This window comes from Jaculus jaculus, chromosome 9 (assembly GCF_020740685.1).
Source record: "Jaculus jaculus isolate mJacJac1 chromosome 9, mJacJac1.mat.Y.cur, whole genome shotgun sequence".
In the NCBI taxonomy this organism is placed as follows: Eukaryota; Metazoa; Chordata; class Mammalia; order Rodentia; family Dipodidae; genus Jaculus; species Jaculus jaculus.
The window spans coordinates 109714881-109741469 of NC_059110.1; the positions used below are offsets into that span (position 1 = coordinate 109714881).

At 48.9% G+C, this 26589-nt stretch overlaps 3 protein-coding genes across 5 annotated transcripts; 2 read left to right on the forward strand and 1 right to left on the reverse strand.

The window, feature by feature from the left end:
- Positions 1–1391: 1391 nt before the first annotated feature.
- On the forward strand, positions 1392–5364 carry Scrn2 (secernin 2). 3 transcript variants are annotated; one of them, XM_004655509.2, is made up of 8 exons: positions 1392–1523; positions 1784–1957; positions 2777–2958; positions 3491–3690; positions 4057–4272; positions 4373–4538; positions 4637–4817; positions 5045–5364. In XM_004655509.2, exons 2-8 carry the CDS (start codon positions 1784–1786, stop codon positions 5201–5203), a joined length of 1278 nt encoding a protein of 425 aa, XP_004655566.2. In that variant the 5' UTR covers positions 1392–1523; the 3' UTR covers positions 5204–5364. The 3 variants fall into 3 exon arrangements, with proteins under 3 accessions (XP_004655566.2, XP_045014619.1, XP_045014621.1); XM_045158684.1 differs by lacking the exon at positions 1392–1523 and having other exon boundaries at positions 1588–1957; XM_045158686.1 differs by lacking the exons at positions 1392–1523; positions 4057–4272 and having other exon boundaries at positions 1588–1957.
- Positions 5365–5868: 504 nt separating this feature from the next.
- Positions 5869–13860, reverse strand: Lrrc46 (leucine rich repeat containing 46). Its single transcript, XM_004655787.2, has 9 exons — positions 13736–13860; positions 13376–13556; positions 13165–13270; positions 9585–9693; positions 7851–7897; positions 7464–7573; positions 7252–7321; positions 6799–6944; positions 5869–6325 (listed from the first exon to the last, which is right to left on the reverse strand). Exons 2-9 carry the CDS (start codon positions 13383–13385, stop codon positions 5961–5963), a joined length of 963 nt encoding a protein of 320 aa, XP_004655844.2. The 5' UTR covers positions 13386–13556; positions 13736–13860; the 3' UTR covers positions 5869–5960.
- On the forward strand, positions 13687–25393 carry Mrpl10 (mitochondrial ribosomal protein L10). Its single transcript, XM_004655508.2, has 5 exons — positions 13687–13808; positions 16922–17091; positions 21557–21721; positions 22113–22257; positions 24299–25393. Exons 1-5 carry the CDS (start codon positions 13757–13759, stop codon positions 24553–24555), a joined length of 789 nt encoding a protein of 262 aa, XP_004655565.1. The 5' UTR covers positions 13687–13756; the 3' UTR covers positions 24556–25393.
- The last annotated feature ends 1196 nt before the right edge of the window (positions 25394–26589 follow it).

Below are 26589 nucleotides of genomic sequence, written 5' to 3' on the forward strand. Positions count from 1 at the left end.
ATGGCTCAGGTTTTAAAGTTTTTTCACTACATCATCAATGAAAAAACTTGTGTAGGCTGGAGAGATGGTTTAGCGTTAAGCACTTGCCTGTGAAGACTAAGGACACAGGTTCAAGGCTCGATTCCCCAGGACCCATGTTAGCCAGATGCACAAGGGGGCGCAGGCGTCTGGAGCTCATTTGCAGTGGCTGGAGGCCCTGGCGCGCCCATTCTCTCTCTCTCTATCTGCCTCTTTCTCTCTGTCTGTCGCTCTAAAATAAATAAATAAAAATGAACAAAACATTAGAATAAAAAACAAACTTGTGCCTTCAAACCAAGCATGGTGGCGCATGCCTTTAATCCCAGCACTCAGGAGGCAGAGGTAGGAGGACCACTGTGAGTTCGAGGCCACCCTGAGACTACATAGTGAATTCCAGGTTAGCCTGAGCCAGACAGAGTGAGACCCTACCTCGAGGAAAAAAATAATAATAAATTTTAAAAAATTGTGCCTTCGGCTGGTTCCACTGCTCCAGACTAAAAGCAATACCTTTTCTTCCTGGTTTAATTTCACCATCCTGATTCATCCAATATTCTGTAATATCTATTAGAACATTCCCTGTAAATTCCTGAATGCCAATGTGCTTCATTCTCTCAATCGGAAACATGTCATCTCTCTTGCTGCGGCTTTGCGTAGGGGAGGGAGGCCAGCGCTCTGGAAGCTTCACCAGTCTTTTGCTTGTTTTACAACTTTTTTTTTTTTCAACTTCACTATTGAGCTTGAAGAAACAAGTTGCTTTGATTTAGGCATTCCTCTGCTCCTACAGTCCAAAAGCCTCCTGTTTGCTGGTCCTCGACTGCACTTTTTTATTTTATTTTATTTTATTGCCTGTATGTGTAATGTGTGTGTGTGGTGGCGGTGTGTGTAGGTGTGTGCCCTTGTGCCCATAGCGGAATATCGGTATCTACTGCTCTTTCATCCGTTCTTTTTGTTTGTTTTGGTTTGGTTTTCGAGGTAGGGTCTCACTGTAGCCCAGGCTGACCTGGAAATCACTATATTGTCTCAGGGTGGCCTCGAACTCACGGCGATCCTCCTACCTCTGCCTCCTGAGTGCTGGGATTAAAGGCGTGAGCTACTACGCCCGGCCACAGCTTGCTGTTTTTCCTTTTTTTTTTTTTTCCGTGAGCTCTTCTTCGCTGAACCATCTTTTCGGTCCGAAACCTTTCTTTTCACTCAGGCTTTTTTCCATGCTGAGCTTTGCCTCGCGATCGTATTACTCTCATCTAGCGACACAGCAAGTTTGTCTCAGCCTTTATCTGCCGGGACGGGAGCCTCGGGCCTCGGAAGGCGGGTCAGCTCCAAGAAGCGGTGCCAGCGCGCACCCTAGTGGGCAACGGTGGAACGGCAGGCGTTCCGTGCCGGTCCCGCCCCCAGGGGCCAAAGGCCTTCCCGGTCACCTGGGAAGCTTCGTCCAATAGGACAGAGTTAGACCTGAAGCCCAGGAGGTGGTGCGCGGGACCGAGCTGAGGGTCTTAGAGGCCGAGAGGGTGAGAGGGATCCAAAAAGAGGTGGGAGAGGGGCGGGTCTGTGGGCATGCGCAGGAGCGTGGGATTCTTGGAGCCTTGCGGGAGAAAGTGCCGCTACGTGCACTCGGAGCCTGCAGGGTCTGTCTGTCCGCTCCAGCCAAAGTCCGCCGTCTGCGCGCAGTGGCGCCGGCTTCCCTGCACGTGCTGTTGCGGAGAATGCCCTAGGGGTGGCCAGCATTGGGTGGCATGGGAGGGACATGGTCAAACCCGTCTCTCTGCAGATGGCATCGGGTAGTCCTGATGCCCCTTGTTCCTGTGACTGCTTTGTCTCGGTGCCCCCGGCTTCAGCCATCCCGGCAGTGATATTTGCAAAGAATTCGGACCGACCTCGAGATGAGGTGCAGGAAGTGGTGTTCGTACCAGCAGGCACTCACACCCCTGGGAGCCGGCTCCAGGTGGGTCAGGGGCTGGGAGGCGTGGCATTTCTAGGCCTTCTTCCTGGTCCTTTTCTTGCCTTCTTTCTCTGCCTCCTGCACTGAGGACCCTGCCAGGTGTAGTGAAAAGAATATGAAACTCAAGTCCATTACCCTGTTAAACTCTGTTGACCTCAATTTACTCATCTACAAACTGGGCATAAGACCTTTCTTAAGGCCATTTGTAGGGTGACTGAAAAAATGCCAGCAGTGTAAGTTCTGACCCCCCTTGTTTGTTTGTTTTTTTTTTCGAAGTAGGGTCTCACTCTAGCCCCCCAGGCTGGCCTCCAACTTGTAGCAATCCTCCTACCTCTGCCTCTCAAATGGTGAGATTAAAGGCATGTACTACACGCCTGGCTTCTCTCTCTTTTTTTCCCCTCCAGTTCTGACCCTGTTTTTTTCAAGGTAGGGTTTCACTCTAGCCCAGGGTGACCTGCAATTCACTATGTCATCTCAGGGTGGCCTCGAACTCATGGTGATCCTCTTACCTCTGCCTCCCGAGTGCTGGGATTAAAGGCGTGTGCCACCACACCCAGCTGTTTTGCTTTTTTTTTAAAACACTTTATTTTATTTATTATGTATTTAATTGAGAGGGAGAATGGGCATGACAGGGCCTGTAGCCACTGTATACAAACTCCAGATGCCCCCCTTGTGCATCTGGCTTATGTGGGCCCTGGGGAACCGAACCTGGGTCCTTAGGCTTTGCAGGCAAATGCCATAACTGCTAAGCCATTTCCCCAGTCCCTCAGTTCTGATCTTTTTTGAGTGGACATTTTTTCCCCTCTCCTCCTTTACCTTCAGTGTACCTACATCGAGGTGGAACAGGTATCAAAGACACACGCTGTGATTCTGAGCCGCCCTTCTTGGCTGTGGGGGGCTGAGATGGGTGCCAACGAACATGGTGTCTGCATTGGCAACGAAGCTGTGTGGACCAAGGAGCCTGTTGGGGAAGGGGAAGCCTTGCTGGGCATGGACCTACTCAGGTGCAGAGCTGCCCTTCATGCCCTACTTCCTCCCCTCTTCTTAGCTGGTCTAAAGAGCTCTTTCTGTTGACCTTGCCCTTGTGCCCTTACCAGGGAGGCTGCCCTGCCCCTATCTTGCCCTGTCCTATCTCCATAGTCTGATAAGGAGCTTCTTTTGTCCTAGAAGTGGGGTGGCAGTGGTTTAAATATGTTTGTCAGCATTTTTTTTTCAACTGACACCTCATCTTGAATCCTGGCTTATAGAATTGATAAAGACGGAACAGGAGCTGGGGAGAAGGCACTCTGTAGTTTCAGGGTGGCCTTGAACTCACAGCGATCCTACCTCTGCCTCCCAAGTGCTGGGACTAAAGGCGTGAGCCACCATGCCTGGCCCTGCATTATTTTATATATATATATATATATATATATATATATATATATATATATATATGTATGTATATATAATTATATATATAATGGTTAAGCCGCTATGTGACTTGGACTTTTCATCACACCTGTCTGGGTCACTGCTGTTTCCTGACCTCTCTGTCAGGTTGGCTTTGGAACGGAGCAGTACTGCCCAGGAGGCCGTGCATGTGATCACAGGCTTGCTGGAGCGCTATGGGCAGGGGGGCAGCTGCCGTGAGGACCCCACGCCATTCTGCTACCACAACACCTTCCTACTGGCTGACCGGATGGAGGCCTGGGTGCTGGAGACAGCTGGCAAGCTGTGGGCTGCTCAGAGGATTCAGGGTGAGGTCCAGTGGTGGACACTTCTCTCCCCTTTGCCAGCCGTGAGAGGTGGGAGGGCTACTGGAATAGGGAGAGGGTCTCCTTCAGGTCACACTTCTTGGGACATAGGAAATGAGCCTACTTAGGACCTGTCCTCTTTCCCCTGCTTTAGCCTGCCACCCTCCTCTGGCAAGCCTACCTGGACTTCCCTGGGTGTCTGGGCTCCGTCTCACCTGCACATCTCTTGGCCATCACGAGCATCCCTGTGACTTATCTCTGTGACTGTTCTGTCCATCTTCCCCATCCCTGTAGGTTTCATAAGGGTAGGATGTACTTATCATAGAATAGGTGCCCCATGATAAGTGCATGGCTCCCCTTCCTCCACAGGGGGTACTCGAAACATCTCCAACCAACTGAGCATTGGCACAGACATCTCGGCTGAACACCCCCAGCTCCGAAGTCACGCCCAGGCTCAGGGCTGGTGGGTTGGACCGGGCACCTTTGACTTTGCACAGGTTTTCTCCCTGACACAGCAGCCTGTGCGCATGGAGGCCGCCAAGGCCCGGTTCCGGGCTGGCTGTGAGCTGCTGCAGCAGCGGCAAGGTGTGTGAGTTGGGGGGGGACAGGACGGCCACGGCGCTGCCAGGCCCGTAGCCCTCACACATGCCGCCTGCCAGGGGCCTCAGCACCTTCTCCGTGTCAGGGAGCGTCACCGCAGAGGCGATGATGGACATTCTCAGGAACAAGGACAGTGGCATCTGCATGGACTCTGGAGGGTTCCGCACCACAGCCAGCATAGTATCTGTCCTGCCCCAGGATCCCACACGACCCTGTGTCCACTTCCTCACTGCCACACCAGACCCATCCAGGTGAGGTGGACAAGGATGGGGAAGCTGGAGAGGTTGTCCTGGGCAGGGGACACGATAGGGCATCCCCTACCTCAGCCCTTTGTTCTGTGTTCCATTAGGTCGGTGTTCAAACCTTTCATCTTTGGTGTGGGCGTGGCTCAGGCCCCACAGGTACTATCTCCTACTTTTGGAGCCCAGGACCCTGTTCGGATCCTGCCTCGATTCCAGACTCAGGTGGATCGTCGACATTCACTCTACCGTGGACACCAGGTGGCCCTGGGGATGATGGAGAGTGAGCAGGTAATGGCCCAGGGACTAGGGGCCATGCATGGGAAGGGAGGAGTGGCATACCTTCCACCTTCTGGGCACTCTGGAAATATGAGCTCAGGGCCTGGGAGCTGAGATGACAGAGTTGGGGTGAGGGGCCTTGCTCTGTGGAGCTAGCCGCATGGGACAGTGTCGGTGGTCTTGGCTTTCTCCTGCCTGTGGCAGGGGGACTGTATTCCCTGGTTGGCCTTTCCTGACAGGCACGGGGACAGCAGCTCCGGCAGAAGCAGCGGGACTTGGAGCAGGAAGGCTTGGAGGCTGTGCGTGGACTGCTGGCCTGTGAACAGACCCCACTTCCCCAGGATCTGGGCAGCCTCTTCCAGGCCTTTGTGGAGAAGGAGTGTCAGGCCTACACCTAAGCACTAAGCTTGTAGCTCCTCCTGGTCCACTGAGTGCAGGAGCCCTGGGGCCAGATGCTCTGAGCTGGTGGGGGGTAGGGTCAGTGATCCCTTTGTACCCCTCAGCTGGGTTCTGAGTAACCTTTGCTTTAATAAAGTGTTTTATTTCCTTGCTCAGTGAACCAAATCCCAGGTCCGTTGGGGTTGGGAGTTAGTAAAGAATAGTCCTAAGCAAGCTGGCTGCTAGGCCTGTGGTTCTATGCTCAAAAATCTTAATGGTGGGACTATATGTGAAGGTTGTGAAGGGGCAAGAAACACAGGGAGGGAGCATCCCTAATAGTGAGTGTGTGTGTCTATGTGTGTGTGTGCTTGGAGACCAAAGGTCATGTCTCCCTGTAACTGGCTACTGTTTGAGGATAATTAGGACCAAGGGATTTTGACTTGGACCTGGGAAAGCCATTCCCTTGGAGTGGCAGTAAGACATTTCACCGTGAGACAGCATTCTCTGTGAAGTACCATCCATTTCTTGCCTTCCTGAGACCCAGGAAACCAGCTGGGATCTTGGAAAGATGCCAACACTTTCAGCCATTCCTGAAAGGCCAGGTTGTTTGTCAAGTCTGTTTTCTGCTTCTGGGTGACTTTACTGGTTCATTTCCCTGAGATGCTCCAAGTGACACCACAAACACTCCCGGCCCTGAGACACTTTATTGGGGGAGGGGCTCCAGTCACAGGTGAGGGGCCGGAGAGGAAGAGGACTTGCAGAGAGAGGCCCAGTGCTTCAGTTCTTACTTCTTTTAGTTGAAGTTTTGGTTGTGCTTGGGGCTGCAACTGGAGAGACCTTGGCTGCTGTGGCTGCTGGGAACCCCTTCCTTGCCTGGACAGAGCTTTTTTGTCCCTTGGGAGCAAGAGTGCATGGTTTTTGGGTGGGAGAGGAGACCTGGGGTGAGGAGGTGGCCTTCGGAACTGACTCCTTCCTTGGCTGTGGAGTAACAGAAGAGCTGCTGTCTCCAGCCATGGGCGTCCCAGGTGGCAGGCTGGTGAGGGCGGGCTTCATCTCCATCCTCTGCAGGTGCTCTGCCAGGGCCGCCTGCTGCCTGCGCTCCTGGTGTCCCTGGAGTTCCTGCTCCAGTTCCTTGAAGAAGCCTGAGGAGCCATGGGGTGGATATGGGTGGAGCCCTGGGCTCAGCAGGAGGGTTCTGGGCCCTAGAAGGCAGACTGGATGGTGTCCTGCCATTCCTACTGTGGAGGGGCTTGGGGCTGGGACTGGGGAGGAATGAGCCCCCTGCCTGCACAGGACCCTGTTCAGATCCTGCCCCAATTCCATGCCCAGGCGGATCACTGACACTCACTCTACTATGGGCTCCAGAGTTCGTGGACAGTGATCAGGTAACCCTACTCTTTGCAGGGACTAGGGGCCATGCAGCCATTGGAAGGTCATGTACCTTCCCCTCTGACTGGCACTCTGAAATTTGGGGGGCCTGGGAGTGGAGGAGACTACAGCGCTGGGGAAAGGGGCCCTTTGCAGATCCAGGCGCTCGGTATCATGTTAGCATCATCACTATCTCAGCTTCCCCCAGCCCTCCAGGGCAATGCAAGCCTTGGAAAGCAGTGGTCACCTCGCTCTGAGCAGAATGGGCCACTCAGTTCTGGGAACACCTCCTTGTCATCTGAGGCTTCTTCCTCCTCATCGGAAACCCAGCGCTCCAAAACAGGCTGCCTGTCCAGGTCCAGGAGCAGGGGCAGGGCTCCTATCACCATCTTCCTGTGGAGCAGAAGGGATACAGGCTCCCCGCAAGGGCACCCCCAGTGTGGAATCTGGAACAATGTATCACGCACCCACACCTGGATGGGTAAGGCTTCTGGGCTAGGAGATGGGCCTGGGGACAGCCCCAGAGTGCCTTCTGTGAGGTGTCAGGAATGGAATAGGAAAGCGAGAGCCTTGGCCTATGTGATGGAGGGTGGGGAGGAGCAGGGGACATTGGCAGCACCAGCTTTGCCGGCTGAGGGGCTAGGTGAATCAAGGCAGGAGTTAAGGTACCTCTTTGTTCCCATCCTCAGTCTCTCCTCACCTGTAGCCATCCTGGTTGGTGCAAGGGTTTCCCAGCAAGTTAAGGATGAGAAGACTCTCAGGGAGCTGGTCTGCATGGCAGAGAGAAACAGCAAGGTTCTCAAGCCAGCCTGGGCCCTGTACATGCGCACGCATGTCACAAGTCCAGGGAGCAGAGAGGAGGGAGGGCTCCGCATGGGCGTGTCTCATGAACAAGGGCATGGGGGTTCCTACCCAGATTCAGTGTTTCTATCAGGTTCTCAGAAAGGTCCAGAAACTGGAGGTGCTGGAGGTTGAGGAGGTTTTCCACCTTCCTGATTTGGTTTCCTGCCAGAGATAAGAAGCTGTAGGGGAAAAAGAGGGGCAGAGAGGGCTGAGCTCCAGAACAGCTGGGGAGGCCAGAAGAGTACCGGGGCGGGGTGTACCTGTGTCCCCTTCTTAGGTGGCTGGATGACACAGCTTTGAGGTGTGAGGAGAGCAGAGCTAGGCTTGCTGTATCCCCAGCTGACAAAGAGCCACGCTCGGGGAGCCACAAGCCAGCTCTAGAGGTGTCGCCAGCCCCTCCCCCGCCCTCCTGATGCATGCTCCTCACTCCTCTGCCTGAGCCTTGCCCACACGTACCGCAAGGAGGGGATGCATGGCAGGTTCTCAATTCGCTGGATTTTATTCTGCAGAAAGAAACCAAGGTGGGAAAAGCAAGCTAAGGTCAGTTGGATGGGGAGTCCTCAAAGGGGATCCTAAGACCATGTCTACTCTTGTAGCTGGGGTGGCCCTTTGGAAGTGGTCACCACACTTGGCCAAATGACTCATCATCACTACTTTGGGGAAGATGAGCTGTTCCCTCCAAGTCAATGGTTAATGGGTAAGCTCAAGGCTTGCTCAAGAAGCAACCAAAGAGGGACCAGAGAATCAGGAAAGGAAACCAAGGAGCCAACAGGGAACCGTGGGCATACAGGAGTTTGATTAGCAAGGGGAGTGCTAGGCATATTCCATTTAGAAAAAGCTGAAGATCACCTGACCACCAGCACCACCAGCACACAGCCCTCAAGGGTCTGAAGAATGTAGGCTATAGAGGAATCTCCCTCATTTTTCTTTTGCTGTCTTTCAAAACAGGAAATGGGTGCTTTTATTTATGGTTATGACAGCGTCTGGCTGGGCATGGTGGTGCATACCTTTAATCCCAGCACTCAGGAGGCAGAGGTAGGAGGATCACCGTGAGTTCAAGGCCACCCTGAGACTACATAGTGAGTTCCAGGTCAGTCTGGGCTAGAATGAGGCCCTACCTCAAAAAACCAAACCAAGCCAAAACAAACAAACAAAAACAAGCAGCAACTATGTAGTCCAGGTTGGCCTGTGATCCTCCTGCTTGAGCCTCCTGAGTGCTGGGATTGCAGGCATGAGCTACCATGCCTGGCTGGAACAGGCTTGGACTGTATGACATGCAAGGTTTAGGGAAGACACTAGGAAGAACTCCTGAACCAAAAGAAGTATTTGACTCAAGAATGGTGACTCCAATAGCTGGGCATGGTGGCGCACGCCTTTAATCCCAGCACTCTGGAGGCTAGTCCAGGTCAGCCTGGTCTAGAGTGAAACCCTACCTCGAAAAGCCAGTAAATATAAATAAATAAATAAAGAAAGAAAGAAAGAAAGAAAGAAAGAAAGAAAGAAAGAGAATGGCGACTCCAGGTTGGAGGGATGGCTTAGCGGTTAAGGTGCTTGACTGTGAAGCCTAAGGACCCAGGTTCAATTCCCTAGAACCCACATAAGCTACATGCACAAGGTGGTGCATGTGTCTGGAGTTCGTTTGTAGTGGCTGGAAGCCCTGGCATGCCCATTCTCTCTCTCTCTGCCTCTTTCCCTCTCTCTAAAAAAAAAAAAATAAATAAAAATATACATAGAGGGCTGGAGAGATGGCTTAGCGGTTAAGCGCTTGCCTGTGAAGCCTATGGACCCCGGTTCGAGGCTCAGTTCCCCAGGTCCCACGTTAGCCAGATGCACAAGGGGGCGCACGCGTCTGGAGTTTGTTTGCAGAGGTTGGAAGCCCTGGCACACCCATTCTCTCCCTCTCCCTCTATCAGTCTTTCTCTCTGTGTCTGTCGCTCTCAAATAAATAAATAAATAAATAAATAAAAAATATACATAGAAAAAAAAAAAAGAATGGTGATTCCAGAGCATGTTTAGGATGTCTTTGAGGGAGGGGATCAGTTTTGTAATTCATCTGGCAATGGTTTAAGCAAAGGTCTGTCTGCCTGAACACCATAAAATGCACAAGTTGACCCATTTGACTGATTTCAGATTAGACAGACTCGGTCTACAGCAGGGAGAGGAAAGGAGGGAAAAGGGACAAGACTTTACCGCTTGCAGATAGAGGCTGTGAACGTTCTGGAGACCCTCTAAGTTCTTGATAGTGGTAATCCCTTCCCGGTCCAGACGGACAGTCTCCAGTTCAGCGATGGTATGGAACCTGAGGAAGAGTGGGCAGGCTTGTGTGCTGGAGGCCACATCTGTGTTCTTTAGTGGGATATGGGAGCAAGGGAGGAGGGGGGCATGGTTCAAGGAAGAGTAGATAGCTGAGTGGTTTTGATTAGATGTCAACAGCTTCTTGGCATGGAAACTGGTGTTCAGGTAATGAAACTAGCTTACTTTGAACACCTAGTCCTCTGTCAGTGGGCCCAGAAGGACCAAAAAGAGGATGGCCACTCATGGTTCCTGGATATATGGAGACAAGAAAAGCCTTCCTTGGCCAGCTTGAATGGTGGAGGTAGAGGTAAGAATGAGACCAGTGCTCTTGTATCTAATCTTCTAGAAGAGCCTTCCTCACCTTTACCCCCTTTTATTGTTTTATTTTTATTTTTATTTATTTATTTGAGAGTGACAGACAGACAAAAAGGCAGATGGAGAGAGAGAATGGGCATTCCAGGGCCTCCAGCCACTGCAAACAAACTCCAGAGGCATGAGCCACCTTGTGCATCTGGCTTATGTGGGTCCTGGGGAATGGAGCCTCAAACTGGAGTCTTTAGGCTTCTCAGGCAGGTAGTTAACCAGTAAGCCATCTCTCTCCAGCCCATACCTTCCCCTTTTTGGAGGTAGGGTCTCACTCTGTCCAAGGCTGATCTGGAATCCCCACTTTTTTTTTGAGGCAGCTCAGGATGACCTGGAACTCATGCTCTAGCCCAGAGTGGCCTTGAACTCATAGTGATCCTCCTACAACAGCCTCCTGAGTGCTAGGACTAAGGGTGTACACCATCACACTTGACATTACCTTCCTTTTGAGTGACCCATGCCAAGAAAATAATTTGTTCCATCTACACATTCGTCATTTACACAATATTTACTGAGTGCCTAATACAGACCAATGACAGATTCCTTTTCTATTATTACTAGGGAATCAGGCCATACATCTGACAAGTGGACCCAGAAACAAGGAATGAAGGAAGTACATAGGCTGTGTACCAAATCCAGAATAGGGGGTTAGGAGCAACTTCCTGCAGGAGTTGACCAGTGAGTAAGAAGTTAGCTACAAAGGTGGGAGAGGGATAGGAAAAGGCATTTCAAGCAGAACAAATAGTACGTGCACATACTGATCCAGCCCTTCTTGAACTTGAATGCCTCTAGGAATCCCTTGGGCACTGTGAAATGCAGATTCTAATTCTGGGGTAGGCACAAGATTCTTCAGTTCTCTTATATATATTTAAAGCTGGAAGTGGTGGGGCATGCCTTTAATCCCAGCACTTGGGAGGCAGAGGTGGGGGGATTGCTGTGAGTTCCAGGCCACCCTGGGCTAGAGTGAGATCCTACCTTGAAAAACCATTGAAAAATGTGTACATATCTGTGGTGGTTTGAATAGATGGCCCTCAATATATACAGTTTTCTATTGTTTGTAGTTTGCATCTGCAGCTACCTGGCTGGAGGCAGTGTCACTGGGTGGACCTTAAGGTGTGGTGGTGGGTTTCAGATTTCAATCTAAAGAACTTCCCCTGGATCTGTAAGCTTCAATAAATATCCCTTCCTCCATAACTGTGCCTGGTCTGGAAGTTCATCTCAGTGAACCTGAAGCTGTCTGGTACAATATCTATTTTTTTTTCAAGGTAAGGACTCACTCTAGCCCGGGCTGACCTGGAATTCACTACGTAGTCTCAGGGTGGCCTCGAACTCATGGCAATCCTCCTACCTCAGCTTCCGAAGTGCTGGGATTACAGGTGTACGTCACCATGCCCAGCAATATGTATATATATATTTTTAATATTTTATTTTTATTTACTTATTTGAGAGAGGGCAGGAGGCACAGTGAGAGAGAGAGAATGGGTATGCCAGGGCTTTCAGCCACTGCAAACGAACTCCAGATGCATGCACTACCTTACGCATCTGGCTTATGTGGGTCCTGGGGATTGAACTTGGGTCTTTTGGCTTTGCAGTTAAGAGCCTTAGTTGTTAAGCCATCTCTCCAGACCTATTTTTTTTTTTTTCCGAGGTAAGGTCCTACTCTAGCTCAGGCTGAATTGGAATTCACTATGTAGTCTCAAAGTGGCCTCGAACTCATGGCAATCCTCCTACTTCTGCCTCCCAAGTGCTGGGAATAAAGGCATGCGCCTCCACTCCTAGCTTCTAAAAATTACTACTATTATTTTAAATTTTATTTTATTTATTTGAGAGAGAGAGAGGGAGAGAGAATGTGCATGCCAGGGCCTCTACCCACTGCAAACGAACTCCAGATGCATGCATCTGGCTTATGTGGATCTTTGGGAATCGAACCTGGGTCCTTTGGCTTTGCAGACAAGCACCTTAACCGCTAAGCCATCTCTCCAGCCCCTAAAAAGCTATTTTTATTTATTAGACAGAGACAGAGAGCAAGCACCATGGCCATTTGCTGCTGCAAATGAACTCCAGCCATTTCCATCACTTGCTTTATGTTGATACTGAGAACTGAACCCCAGCTGGCAGATTTGGCAAGCAAGTGCCTTTAACTGTTGAGCCATCTCCCCAGACCAAGATTCTTTTTCTTTCTTCTTTCTTCTCCTTTCTTCTTCTTCTTTTTTCCCCAGTTTTTCGAGGTAAGGTCTCACTCTAGCTCAGGCTGACCTTGGATTTCACTGTGTAGTCTCAGGCTGGCCTTGAACTCACAGCGATCTTCCTACCTCTGCCTCCTGAGAGCTGGGATTAAAGACATGCTCAAGATTCCTCATTTTTAAAAAATATATTTTTATTTATTTATTTGAGAGGGAGAAAGAAGGAGAGACAGAGAGAGAAAGAGAGAGTGGGCATGCCAGAGCCTCCAGCTACTGCCCCCCCCTTGTGCATCTGGCTGACGTGGGTCCTGGAGAATTGAACTGGGATCCTTTGGCTTTGCAGGCAAATGCCTTAACTGCTAAGCCATCTCTCCAGCCCAAGATTTTTCATTTGTAATAAGCACTGAGTGATGCTAAGGCTACTTACTCCCTTCATCTCTGGTGTGAGAAACTGCATATTTGTGGAGGGTGGCTGAAAATAAGGTTGATGAGATAGCAGAGGTGGTCTATGCTCACACCATCCTGAATGCCCCTGATCTTATCCATTCTTGGAAGCTAAGCAGGGTCGGGCCTGATCAGTACTTGGAGGGGAGACAGCAGAGATGAACTCCTGCTAAAGCATTTGAATTTTATTCTGAAGATAATAGGGAGCTGATGAAATTTCTACCAGGGAGTGATCAGATATACAAGGATCACGTGGGAACAGGGAAATAAATTATAAGTTTGTCCAAGGTGGCGACAGCCTTATTAAGGCAGCAGAAGATGGAAAGAGAACAACCTTTAAGGAGGGAAAATCAGCTGGACACTACCACTGATTGGAGTGCGGAGTAGCTAAAGAAAGGTGAGCTGGTTACATGTCAGTCCAGCTCAGGGAACTGGACACCTGTGTTTCAATCTTCTAGCATCTCTTTCCTCCCCCACCCACTCACATCTTTTCTGACAGATCCTCATCCTCCAGGAAGGTCAGGTTCCGCTTGGTGATAAGGGCTTCAGTAATGCAAACACCCACTTCCTCTGGACTCTGGGCATCCTCGGCTGTGAAAAGATGAGTCCCTTTGCGATCGTTCTTCATTCTTGGAAGCCTGACCCTGATGCTGTCCGGCTGTTCGACCGTACTGACCAGCCCACCTCCCTGCTTACCTCCAGGCATGACCTCTAATAGACAGCTGATGGACGAGAGGAGGCCCTGGGGATGGCTGAACACAGATAAGAGAAAGGGCGACTTGTCAGCGGCGGGGTCGAAGACAGAAGTAGGTGATCACAGTGGAGGGTCTCGGGCCGGAGAGGTGTAGCGAGGCTTTACTGGCCGTAAACTGGAGTTCTGTAAACCGCGCGCGACCGGAAGAGTCGAGTCGTTGCTAGGAGACCTAACGCCAGGGGGCGGGGTCTGCAGGGCCGGATCTGCGCATGCGCACGAAGCCTCCTCCCCGTTGGCCCCCCCCCCAGTCACAGTCCTCCGCGCTCCCACAATCCTTAGCTCCTTCCGTCGCCCATGGTCACCTGTCCGTTCTTCCGGTGGCGATGGCTGCGGCCGTGGCTGCGAAGCTGCGAGGGGGTCTCCTGCCCCAGGCGGGTAAGGAGCGGCCCGGGACCTCACTGGCCACCCTGTCCAGTCCTCGTCTCCCCATTCTTTCCTTCTGATCCTTCCTGTAATCTCTTACTACTTCCGGTGAGCCGTGACGCCGGCCGGTTCACCGCGACTGTGTCAACAGCAATATTTATTCCCTGTGTGCCCCAGTCACCCTACTTTGGGATTCTACACTCTGCTCACTTTTTTTTTTTTCCCCCGAGGTAGGTAGGTAGGGCTGACCTGGAATGCACTATGGAGTCTCAGGGTGGCCTCGAACTCAGGGCGATCCTCCCACCTCCCGAGTGCTTTCTGAAGGTCTCAGCCTAAACGTTGTCTCCTCAAACCTCCCGCCACCCGTTGTAAAATAGGTGCCCTCAATGAAACCCGGAGCTTGGATCTTGTTCAATGACACCCCGCCCCCTTAGTCCCATCACAGTCTTAAGCAAAAATAATTTGTGAGGAAGATGTCATCCCCTCATTACAGATGAAGTCGCCAAGGTTCAGACTAGCTGAGTGACAGCAAGATTATAGCTAGTAAGCAGAAAAATGGGGATTAAAATCTAGTTCCATCTCATCCCAACGCTGCTCTTTTAAGAAAATATTTATTTATTCGAGATAGAGAGAGTGTGGACACACCAAGGCCTCTAGCTGCTCCAAGCATACTCCAGACACATGCGCCAACGTGTGTTTACTGGCTTTACTTGGGTACTGGGCACTGGGACCCAGGCTAGTAGATGCCGCAAGCACATGACTTTAATCAATGAGCCGTTTTCCCAGCCCCTCCAGACTGCTCTTAGCAGTTAGGTTTTGCTTGTGGTCACAGACCATAAAACCCTCTTGTCTCAGTTAATCTCTTAAATTCTTGAGCTGTTCAAGCCATCTTTAAGCAGTCCCTTTTCCTGAAGTCCTTTCTGAGCCTTGGGAAAGGCTGGAAGTGAGAAGCTCCAGTCCTGGCCCTGTGTTGGGTGTGAAGACAGTACATTGGTTCAGAGCTTTGGAGTGTCTCCTTGGTTTCTTCTTAAGGATGCTCTCAAGCTTTGTCTGTTATCAAGAAAAGAAGAGGGAAGAGAGATTTTAGTTTTGTTTATTGAGACAGAGTTTCATGTAGCTCAGGGGGACGTTGAACTCTTTTATTGGTAGCAGAAGCTGGCCTTGAACTCCTGATTCTCCTTCCTCACATCTGCCAAGTGCTGGGATTGCAGATGCAGGAGCAAGGGTTGAAGGCATGCATCAACATCGCCAGGCATGAGAATTTGTATTTCTAACAAGCTCCTAGATGATGCTGATGTTGCCGACTTGATGGAGACGGGTGTACTTCAAGAGCCCTTGGCTTAGACAGTGGGTTGGCATATATATGATAGAGCTTTTTTTTTTTTTTTTTTTTTTTTCAAGGTAGGGTCTCGCTGTAGCTCACGCTGACCTGGAATTCACTATGTAGGCTCAAGGTGCCCTTCCTCCTACCTCTGCCTCCGGAGGGCTGGGATTAAAGGCGTGCGCCACCATGCCGGACTCGAGCTGCTGTTTTTAAGGCAGGGTCTCACTCTAGCCCAGACTGACCATGAACTAACTCTAGCTCCAAGCTGTCTTCAAACTCATGGCTTCCTTCTACCTCAGCCTCCTGAGTGCTGGGATTGAAGGTGTGTGTCACCATGCCTGGTCACACCTGACTTTTTAGGGCTGCTTGTGGCAGAGTTGAGTGTAACAAACTGTATGAACTCCCATCTTAATGCATTTATCTGGCCATTTAAGAAAAAGGTTTGCACACACTCTCTCCATTTGCTTTATTAATGAGTTAAATTTTGTTTTTGTTTTTGTGTTTTGTTTTTTTCAAGGTACAGTCTCACTGTAGTCCAGGCTGACCTGGAATTCACTATGTAGTCTCAGGGTGGCCTCGAACTCACAGTGATCCTCCTCCCTCTGCCTCCCGAGTACTGGGATTAAAGGCGTGTGCCACCACACCCGGCTAACGAATTAATTTTTAAAAGTTATTTGAGACAGGGATTCACTAACCTAGTCTAACAAACTCACGGTGGTCCTCCTGCCTCAGCCTTCTGAATGCTGAATTCCATTCATGCTTGGCTCTCTATTTGCTTTATATTTTTATGTATTAATTTTTTACAAAAAATATTTTTATTTGGGAGGATATTTATAGAGAGGTACACAGGAAGAGGATGGCATGTCAGGGCCATTTACCACTGCAAACTCACTCTAGACACATGCGCCACTTTGTGCATCTGGCTTTACGTGGGTACTGGGGAACTGAACCAGGTCCAGCAAGCTTTGCAAACCAGCGCCTTTAACTTTAATTTTTTTAATTAATTAATTTATTTTTCTTCCAAGTTTTTATTAACAACTTCCATGATTATAAAAAAATACCCCATGGTAATAACCCTCCCTCCCCTCACTTTCCCCTTTGAAACTTCATTCTCCATCATATCCCCTCCCCATAATTTTATTTATTTAAGAGAGATGGAGGAGAGAGAGAGAGAATGGGAGTGCCAGGGCCTCTTGCCACTGCAAACAAACTCCAAACGCTTGCATCACCTTGTACATCTGATTTGTGTGGATCCTGGAGAATCAAACCTGGGTCCTTTGGATTTGCAGCCAGGTGCCTCAACTGCTAAGCCATCTCTCCAGCCCTTAACTTTCATTTTTAAATTCCATTTCTGTACATAAGGCTGGAAAGAAGGATCAGCACTCAGAGGTACTTGCTTGTAAAGCCTGACAGCCCAGGTTCAGTTTCCCAGTGCCCACCTAGAGCCAGATGTACAAAGTGGCACATGTGGCTCAAGTTTGCTTGCAGTGGCAAGAGGCCCTGGCGTACCCATTCTCTCTCCATTTTTCTCTCTGCTTATGAGTATAAATACATTTAAAAAAAAATTTTTAAGAGTAGATTAATGGGAGCTTCAAGGGATCCAAGCCTCTGAGCCAAGTTTACCCACGGAAATGAGCAGGGTTGGGAATTCAAGGTTTCTGCCAGGCAGGTCCTTGTCCCAGTCTTGTTCTGGGCCCAGCTGTGTACACCATGTCTGTCTGTCCAGAGGGTGTGCTTTTTATCTGGGGCAAGCTAGGGGTTCCAGGAGGGTGCCTCTCACCATGTTGCCATTCCCTGTCAGGTTGGCTGCCCACCCTCCAGACCGTACGCCATGGCTCCAAAGCTGTGACCCGCCACCGTCGTGTCATGCACTTTCAGCGGCAGAAGCTGATGGCTGTAACTGAGTATATCCCCCCAAAGCCTGCCATAAGCCCCAGATGTCTACCACCTCCACCCAAGCCCCCCAAGGAGGTAAGGATGAGACTAGGTGCGTGTTAATTGGTGATGGTGAAGTAGGACTCCGAGTCATAATCGCATCATTATTATACTTTCCCACTTTGACCCTGTGGTCTAGAAATTTAATAATGAAGTTTGTACTTGGTTCTGTATTGGCTTTTTTGGGTTTTTCAATGTAGTGTTTCAGTGTAGCCCAGGCTGACCTGGAATTCACTGTAGTCTTTAGGTGGCCTTGAACTCACAGCGATCCTCCTACCTCTGTCTCCCGAGTGCTGGGATTAAAGGCATGGGAAAAAAAAAAAAAGGGAAAAGCCAGGTGTGGTGGTGGTACAAACCTGTAATCCTAGTATGTAGGAGGTGGAGACAGGAGGATCAGAAGTTCATGGTCATTTTGGCTACATAGGGAGTTTGGACTACATGAGAATCCCAACTCAAACAAACAAAAATCTCTGTGGTGGTCCATATCTATAATCTCAGCACTTCGGAGGCTGAGGCAGTAGGATTTCTATGGGTTCAAGGCCAGCTTGTACTCGACTGAATTCCAAGTCAGCAGCCTGGGCTAGAGTAGGACCCTGTTGAAGGGAAAAAAGAAAAAGGATGAGTGTAGGCTTCTCAGTGTAGTAGTGAGACATGGTCTCCCCCACTCCCAAAAACCAGGGCTGGACATGGGTACATGGCTCAGCGGTTAAAAGAGTTTGGATCCCCAGGTCTGCATATAAGCCAGGTGCAGTGTCACACTCTGTAATCTCAGTGTGCCTTCAGCTGTGGGAGCTGGACTTAGGACAGTCACAAAGCTTGTGAGCCAGCTACTCTGGCAAACACAGTGACAAGAAACAGCCTTACTGAACCAAGGTGAAAGGCAAGGACTGAAACCCCAAGCTTATCCTCTGACCTACACATGTGTTCTATGGCATGTGTGCACCCATACATACATGCACATCATATGCACACACATAAAAGATAAAAGAGCCTGGCATGGTGGTACACACCTTTAATCCCAGCCCTCAGGAGGCAGAGGTAGGAGGATCACCATGAGTTCAAGGCTACCCTGAGACTACATAGTGAATTACAGGCCAGCCTGAGCTAGAATGAGATCCTGTCTTGAAAAAACAAAGAGTAAAAAAGTAAAAGCAGGAAGAACAGTAGAATATTGTAACTATACAGTAATTGTTTTAGCACATAATAAATTCCAGTGGTCTCGTTGCCTATTGCTGCTTAAGGACTAGGCTGTCATCTCCTGCCAGACAGAAAGCAACAGCACCTGTTGCTTGAGGGACTTATTGTGGATGTCAAACCCTCCCAAAGGGATGAAGGAAAAGTCGTTGGTCTTCCTCATGGATGAGTGGGAAGACAACCTAGTGTCTGTTCCACCCACCCTCACCAACCCCCCTCTCTTTTAACTTAGACATGTGGTCTTGCTAAGTTACTTGGGTTGGTCTTGAATTTGCTCTGTAGCCGTGGTTACCTTAAACTGGAAATTTCCCAGCCTCAGCCTCCTGAGTAACTGGGATTATAAATGTGTTCTATTGTTTTTGTATTTTTTTGTTTGAGAGCAACAGAGAGAAAGAGGCAGATAGAGGGGGAGAGAGAGAATGGGTGCGCCAGGGCCTCCAGCCACTGCAGACAAACTCCAGACTCATGTGCCTCCTTGTGCATCTGGCTAACGTGGGTCCCGGGGAATAGAGCTTTGAACTGGGGTCCTTAGGCTTCCCAAGCAAGTGCTTAACTGCTAAGCCATCTCTTCAGCCCTGTTTTTGTATTTTTTTTTTTTTAGATAGGGTTTTATTCTGTAACCTAGATTAGCCTCTTAACTCGACATCCTCCTGTCTCAGGAGCTGTGATCACAGGTGTGCACTGCCCTGCCCAACTTCCAGCTAACATTGTGGTTGCTTAGTCTTACCATGTTGTCCAGTTTGGTCTCAAATTCCTAAGTGCAAGAGACTCTCCTGCCTCTACCTTCCCAGTAGTGGGACTGCAGGTATGCTCTGCTATCTCCTGCTCAACTAAAATTGACAGCATTTCCCTTTCAATTTGGACCAGTTGAATAGTTGTTTTTTTTTTTTTTGAGGTGGGGCCTCACTCTGGCCCAGGATGACCTGGAACTCACTATGGAGTCTCAGGGTGGCCTGGAACTCACTGTGATCCTCCTACCTCTGCCTCCCAAGTGCTGGGATTAAAGGCGTGTGCCACCATGCCCAACTCAATGGAATTTTTTTCTAAAGGGTTTTTATTCTGGTTGGCTTTTTTTTTTTTTTTTTTTTGGTGGTTTTTCGAGGTAGGGTCTCACTCTAGCCCAGGCTGACCTGGAATTCACTATGTAGTCTCAGGGTGGCCTCGAACTCACAGTGATCCTCCTATCTCTGCCTCCCGAGTGCTGGGATTAAAGGCATGCACCACCACACCTGGCTTCTGGTTGGCTTTTTTTAAAAAAAAAAATTTTTATCCATTTTGAGAGACAAAGTGTGTGTGGGAGAGAGAGAGGCAGATAGAGAGAGTGGGTGCACCAGGGCATCCAGTCACTACAAATGAACTCCAGATGGCATGTATCCCTTTGTGTATCTGGTGTACATGGGTACTGAGAAATTGAACCTGGGTCCTTAGGCTTTGTAGGCAAGTAGCTTAACTGCTAAGCCATCTCTCCAGCCCAGAATAGAATTTTTTTCAGTTGTTTCTCTTCCATAATTTTTTCTTCTTTTTGTTTTTTTGGTTTTTCTTGGTAGGGTCTCACTCTAGCCCAGGCTGACCTGGAATTCACTATGTAGTCTCAAGGTGGCCTCAAACTCATGGTAATCCTCCTACCTCTGCCTCCTGAGTGCTGGGATTAAAGGTGTGTGCCACTATGCCTGGCACCATAATTTTTTCTTATGTCATTTGGGCATGTTACATCATCACTATAGAAGAATAGAGACAGGCATATGTGAGCACCTTTACCCACTGGCACGTCTTCCCAGCTCAGATGGACATATGCAGTAGAACTCTCTGGGATTGAGGAACTGTTCTTTATCTACACCGTCTATGATGCTAGTCATTAACCATATGTGAGTACTGAGCACCTGAAGTGAAGCTCTTATGACTGAGGGCCTTGCATATACCAGCTTCTACCACTGAGCTAAGTGCCCAGTCCTTGTTTTGGTAAGACAACGTCTCAATAGTTCAGGCAGGTCTTGAACTCACAGCCTTCCTGCCGCTACCTCAAGTGCTGGTATCACAGATGTGCACTACCCCATCCAGCTCTGAATTTTTAATTGTGTTTGATTTTAATACTTTATATATATATATATAAAGTGTTTGTGTGTGTATATGTGTATGTGTATATATATATATATATATATACACATACACACATATATATATGTTGTACACACACACACATATATATATGTTGTATGTATGTATATATGTGTGTGTGTGTATATATATGTGTGTGTGTATATATTTGAATGAAGCAGTATGTGCTTGGTTACTGCTTTAGACATGGCAGACCTAGAACCTCCATCACAGTAATGTATCTTCTGCTATTTTAACTTATGTGTAGTGAAATTTCATGGTGGCATTCCATAGAGCACCATGAGTTCTAGGTATTCCACTGCTTAACTTTAAGAATCTTGGGAGAAAAAGATCTCTTGAAACAATGTTTATGGAGGTCTGTAAATACATTCTTGGGCTGGGCGTGGTGACACACACCTTTAATTTCAGCTCTTGGGAGGTAGAAGTAGGATTGCTGTGAGTTTGAGGCTACCCTGAGACTACATAGTAAATTCCAGGTCAGTCTGGGCTAGAGTGAGACCTACCTATATATTTATATTCATTCTTGGGTCTAGCCCTCTTCTTTAAGAAACATTGTCTTAGGAAAGTGAAACCTTATTCTGTGGCAATGTCTCAGTTTTAAACTAGCACACAAAAGGATTATCCCCTTATTTCCTCTTTCCCAACCTTTATTTCTTCCTCTGTTTCCTTTTAGGATTTGGGATTGAACCTAGAGCATTACACATGCTAGGCAAGTGCTTGACCATTACATTATAGCCCCAGATGTCTTTTAATCTTTTGTTTTGAGACAGTCATACTAAGTTACAAGGCCTGGCCTTGAGCTCACTCTGTAGCTCAGGCAATCCCTGAACTTGCAATCCTACTTCAGCCTTCTGAGTAGCTGGGATTACAGGCCTAAGCCACCAGGCCTAGCAATTAAAGTAAGTTTTGTTAAGTATGTTGACTAAGCCACTGCTGACCTGTTGGGGAAGGAATCAGTGTTCTCAGATATAAAAACACTGCTCTAAAGATTGGAGTTCTCTAATGATAATGGAAAGGTTACAATGGGAGGTGTTAGACATATCTGAGAATCAGGGATCCAACTTCCCCACCCATTTCCCAGTGTGCTCCACATTTTGGTATCACTGGCAGCCCTAGTGACTATCCAGGAGGAAGTGGCAGGTGCCAGAGAAGAAACCTTCACATTTCCTTGGCCATCCCTTCTTACCTGCAGGAGTCAGCTCTCATCCGGCTCCTTCGTCAGGAGATAGCAGTGGTGTTCCGAGACAACCGAATGATTGCTGTCTGCCAGAATGTGGCCATGAGCACGGAGGACAAGCTTCTTATCCGGCACCAGCTGCAGAAACACAAGATCTCGATGAAGATCTTCCCCAACGAGGTAGGGGTTCTGGTCTATCTGCCCTCATGCCTACCAGAAGGATGTAGGTTCCACATCTTCCATAGGGTACTTTTTTTTTTTTTTTTGGTTTTCAAGGTAGGGTCTCACTGTAACCCAGGCTGACCTGAAGTTCACTATGTAATCTCAGGGTGGCCTTGAACTCATGGTGATCCTCCTACCTCTGCCTCCCAAGTACTGGGATTAAAGGCATGCTTCACCATGCTCAGCTCCATAGGGTACTTCTAACTGTTCTTCTAGTCTGATACCTAAACTATGGGTAGAATCGGAGGGGACTTTGGAGTTGTACTGTCAGCCTGATGCAGCCTGTGACTAAGGTGAGTGGCTCTTTTTCTTTCTTGACCTCATCAGCTGTTCTTTTCCTGTGCCCCAGGTTCTGAGGCCCTTTCTGAAGGAATCCAAGTACCAAAATCTGCTGCCCCTTTTTGTGGGGCACAACCTGCTGCTGGTCAGTGAAGAGCCCAAGGCCAAGGAGATGGTGCGGATCCTAAAGAGTGTGCCTTTCATGCCATTGCTAGGTGAGTGAGGCTGGGGTGGGCACCACAGAGCCTCGTTGATGGGGCCTGAGCCAGTGGCATGTTTATTGGGTGCTAACTATGTTGTCTCATTGCCCCCAGTCACTTCTGTACTGGAGGAAATATTAGGGAAGCTGGGGGCTCTGGGTGAGAGAGGAGACATCAAACATCTTGAGTCTAGCCGTCAGGTAATGGATGCTGAAATCCACACAGGTAAAAGTATTAAAAACAAGTATCACCGGGTGTGGTGGCACACGCCTTTAATCCCAGCACTCGGGAGGCAGAGGTAGGAGGATTGCCGTGAGTTCGAGGCCACCCTGTGACTCCATAGTGAATTCCAGGTCAGCCTGGGCTAGAGTGAGACCTTACCTCGAAAAACTAAAAATAAATAAATAAATAAATAAAAAACCAAGTATCTACCAGGTGTGGCAGTGGCAGTGCATATCTTTAGTCCCAGCACTTGGGAGGCAGAGGTAACAGGATTTCTGTGAGTTTGAGTCCAGCTTGGGGCTATAGAGTGAGTTCCAGGTCAACCTGGTCTAGAGTGAGACCCTGCCTCAAAAACAAAAAAAGAGCCAAGCATGGTGGTGCACACCTTCAATCCCAGCCCTTGGGAGGCAGAGGTAGGAGGATCACTATTACTTTGAGGCCACCCTGAGACTATGTAGTGAACTCCAGGTCAGCCTGGACTACAGTGACACCCTACCTTGAAAAACCAAAATGACAGCAACAACAACAAATGCTTTGACAACGAGTACATTACTGTTTTTTCTTTCATTGTATAGTTAGTACTGTAAACTTGTTTTGAGTTTTGTCATTTTGTAGCATTTTAGATGAGGTTGTATTTGTACTTCGTGTAAAGGAATTGTATTGGATAAACCTAGGATTAGAATGCAAAAAAGAAAACAACAACAGCAACAAAAAATCAAGTATTCCATTTGGGCCAGTGACCACTGGGAGGCTCATCTATAGAGGACACTGCCTGTGTCTCCAGGAAATTCAGATTCCATAGGAATCTGGTTGTAATAACCTCCCATACAGTCCTCAGTGCTTCTATTTCCACACATCGCATGAAGTACATCATCTTACCCATTTCATTTGTCTATTAGATAGACAGAGAGAAGGAGGGAAAGAGAAAGAAAGAGAGAGATAGAGTATGGGCGTTCCAGGGCTTCTAGCCACTGCAGATGAACTCCAGATGCATGTACCACCTTGTGCATCTGGCTTACATGAGACCTGGAGAATCGAACCTGGATCCTTAGGGTTTGTAGGCAAATGCCTTAACCACTAAGGCATCTCTCTAGTGCCCCCCCCCTTTTTTATTGTTGTTTTTGAGGTAGGGTTTCACTCAGTCCAGGTTTGCCTGGAATTCACTGTGTAGTCTCAGGGTGGCCTTGAACTCACAGTAATCCTCCTACCTCTACCCCAAGTGCTGGGATTAAAGATGTGCTCTGCCATGTTGCTCCCCCTTTTTTTAATGAGAGAAAGAATTGGCACACCAGCACCTCCAGCCACTGCAATTGAACTCCAGATGTGTGTGCCACCTTGTATGCATGTGCAATCTTGCATGCTTGTGTCTTTGTGTGTCTGGCTTATGTGGGACCTGGAGAATTGAACATGGGTCCTTAGGCTTTGCAGGCAAGCACCTTAACTGCTAAGCCATCTCTCCAGCCCTGTCTTACCCCTTTTTAAGTGTACAGTTCAGTGATATTAGACATCTATAACCTTTTTGTCTTGTCAATGGAACAGCTGTACATCTCAAGCAGTAGCTCCCTGCTTCTTTCCTCTTCTCCATGGTTCTGTCTTCAAGGAAGTTTAAGAAGCATTTCAGGGGCGTTGGGACCAGGTGAACGTGTTATGCAAGTTCCATGGGGAAGGAGATAGGATCAGGCCTCAACAGCGGAAGTAGGGACACAAGTGGAACCTTGGTCCTAGGGCAGGCTGGAAGGAGAGAAGGGCAGAGGAGAGCAGACTCTTATGGTTGGGGTGCTGCTTCCCAAGGAGGGAATTGGCAGGGAGCCCAGCTGACCCTGTGTTCTTTTAGGTGGCTGCATCGATGACACCATCCTCAGCAGAGAGGGATTCATCAACTACGCTAAGCTGCCCAGCCTGACCCTGCTGCAGGGGGAGCTGGTAGGGGGGCTCACACTCCTCACAACCTACACCCACTCCCTGCTTCGGCACCAGCCTATCCAGCTGACTGCCCTGTTGGATCAGTACGTCACACAGCAACAAGCGGGGGATTCTGTCGTGTCGGCCAGTGGGAAGGCAGATCCTCCTGATGCTGCTCCAGACTCCTAGCTAGCCTGTTTGATGTAGCACCGCCCCTAAGTACGCTTTGGCCCTAGTGCCTGTGCTGCCCTCCTGCCGAGCTGTGGAAGAACTTGGGGCAAGGGATTGGCACATGTGACTGGGCTTTCAGTCAGGATGACCTCCTTGGGTACAGGACCACTTGAAAATGTGGAAAAGTCCCATTTCAGAATGAGGGTGGGGCTGGGGAGATGGCTTGGAGGTTAAAGGCATTTGCTTACAAAGCCTGCTGGTCTGGGTTCAGCTCCCCTGTCGCTCATGCAAAGCCAGAGTTTGGTGTTAGTTTGCAGCAGCAAGAGACCCTGGCATGCCCATACACACACACCAACATGAGCGTATGTGTAAATAAATGAAAATAAAAAGAAGGAAGGCTGTTCCCTGTCTCTTGTTTCACTTATCACTTGTCCTTAGTTTTTCTAACTTGGGGCCTGGTAAGAGCAAAGTCTCCTTCAGTTTTCCAGGTACAAGGCAAAGGCTGAGGAGGATCCTGCCCTACCCTTCTTGTCTGCGCTTGCGCTGTGTGATACAACCTGCCCCAAAATACCACTGAGGAATTAAATTGAAAGGTACCTCTTGAAAGCTACTGTGGGCCAGGCTTCATGCTAAACACATACATATGTCGGCTCCTTTATTTGTAAGTGGCAGAATAGGGACTTGAATCAGGTTTTCTGTTTTGAAACCCTGAATTTCCACATGAGAGCTTGCTCATTGGGTGCCTGGTGGGCTCAGATGTTTGAGTCCCACCCATGGGGTGTGCTGTATTGTGAAAAGGATGAGAACACTTTCTGGTAAAATAAAAAATGCATTCTGCAGACTCTTGTTTACACAATTACTCTCAAGAGTTGTCTCAGTCATCTCACCTGTCCACACTTCCCCTGCGTCTTTCCCCACAAACACCATCTCTCACATGCTAATCCATGAGAGGGCGGCCCACCGCTGTGCCCAGTAGCCAACAGGTCTGAGGTAGTTCTGCACAAAAGGACTGGGAGAACTAGGATCTTTTAAAGTAGGGCCCCTGTGGACTGTAGTAGCAGGCCTGTCCCAAGTCTTGGAAAACAAAAGCACTTTCCTTAATGAAAGAGCTAAAATGCTTAGCTTGTGACCTGCCATTGTCCTTGATTGGAGCTACCCTAGGCAGATCCATGGTGAATGGAGAGTGGCTCCTCAGCATTCCTTCCTGGTCTTGGAGCAGAGCCACAGTGTCCTCAGTCCTCGACAGGAACTGTCTGGCAGTGAAGATCTGCAGCAACTGTCCTGTGGCCTGGGCCAGGACCAACTCCCCACAGAGCCCAACTCGGTGCAGATGCCCCAGGATGCTTAATCACTGGGAAGTGAATTAAAAGGCCCTTGGGACTCCCAGATGCCAGAACTGGTTGGTTCAGTGCTGCTTAGTGGCTCTATCTACCTCTAAAACACACCACCCTCCCCCTGCGGAGGCTAGAGTCCAGCACCCATCCTATGGAGAAAAAAAAGCGTGCTGAGGTCTGAATGGAACTGGCATAGCAGGCAATCCTCTGTGGAGACAAGGTGGAGCACACAGATGGCCCACAGCTTTTCTGGACCATACAGGAACCTCGCCTTCACCTGCTGGTACCTGAGTGTCACCATTTAAAAACCCATTTCTTGGGTTAGAGAGATGGCTTAGCAGTTAAAATGGTTGCCAGTTAAGCCTAAGAACCCAGGTCTGCTTCCCCAGTGCCCACATAAGCCAGATGTGCAAGGTGGCACATGCATCTGCAGTTCATTTGCAGTGACTAGAGGCCCTGGAGTGCCCATTCTGTCTACCTGACACTCTCAAAAATTTAAAAAGTGTTTAAAACCCATTTCATTTTTATTTAATTTATTATTATTATTATTTTGTGGTAGGGTCTCACTCTAGCCCAAGCTGATGTGGAATTTCCTATGTAGTTTCTGGGTGGGTGGCCTCAAACTCATAGGGATCCTCCTATCTCTTCCTCGAGTGCTGGGATTAAAGGTGTGTGCCACCATGCCCAGTTTAAAAAAAAAAACCTACTTCTTTCCAGA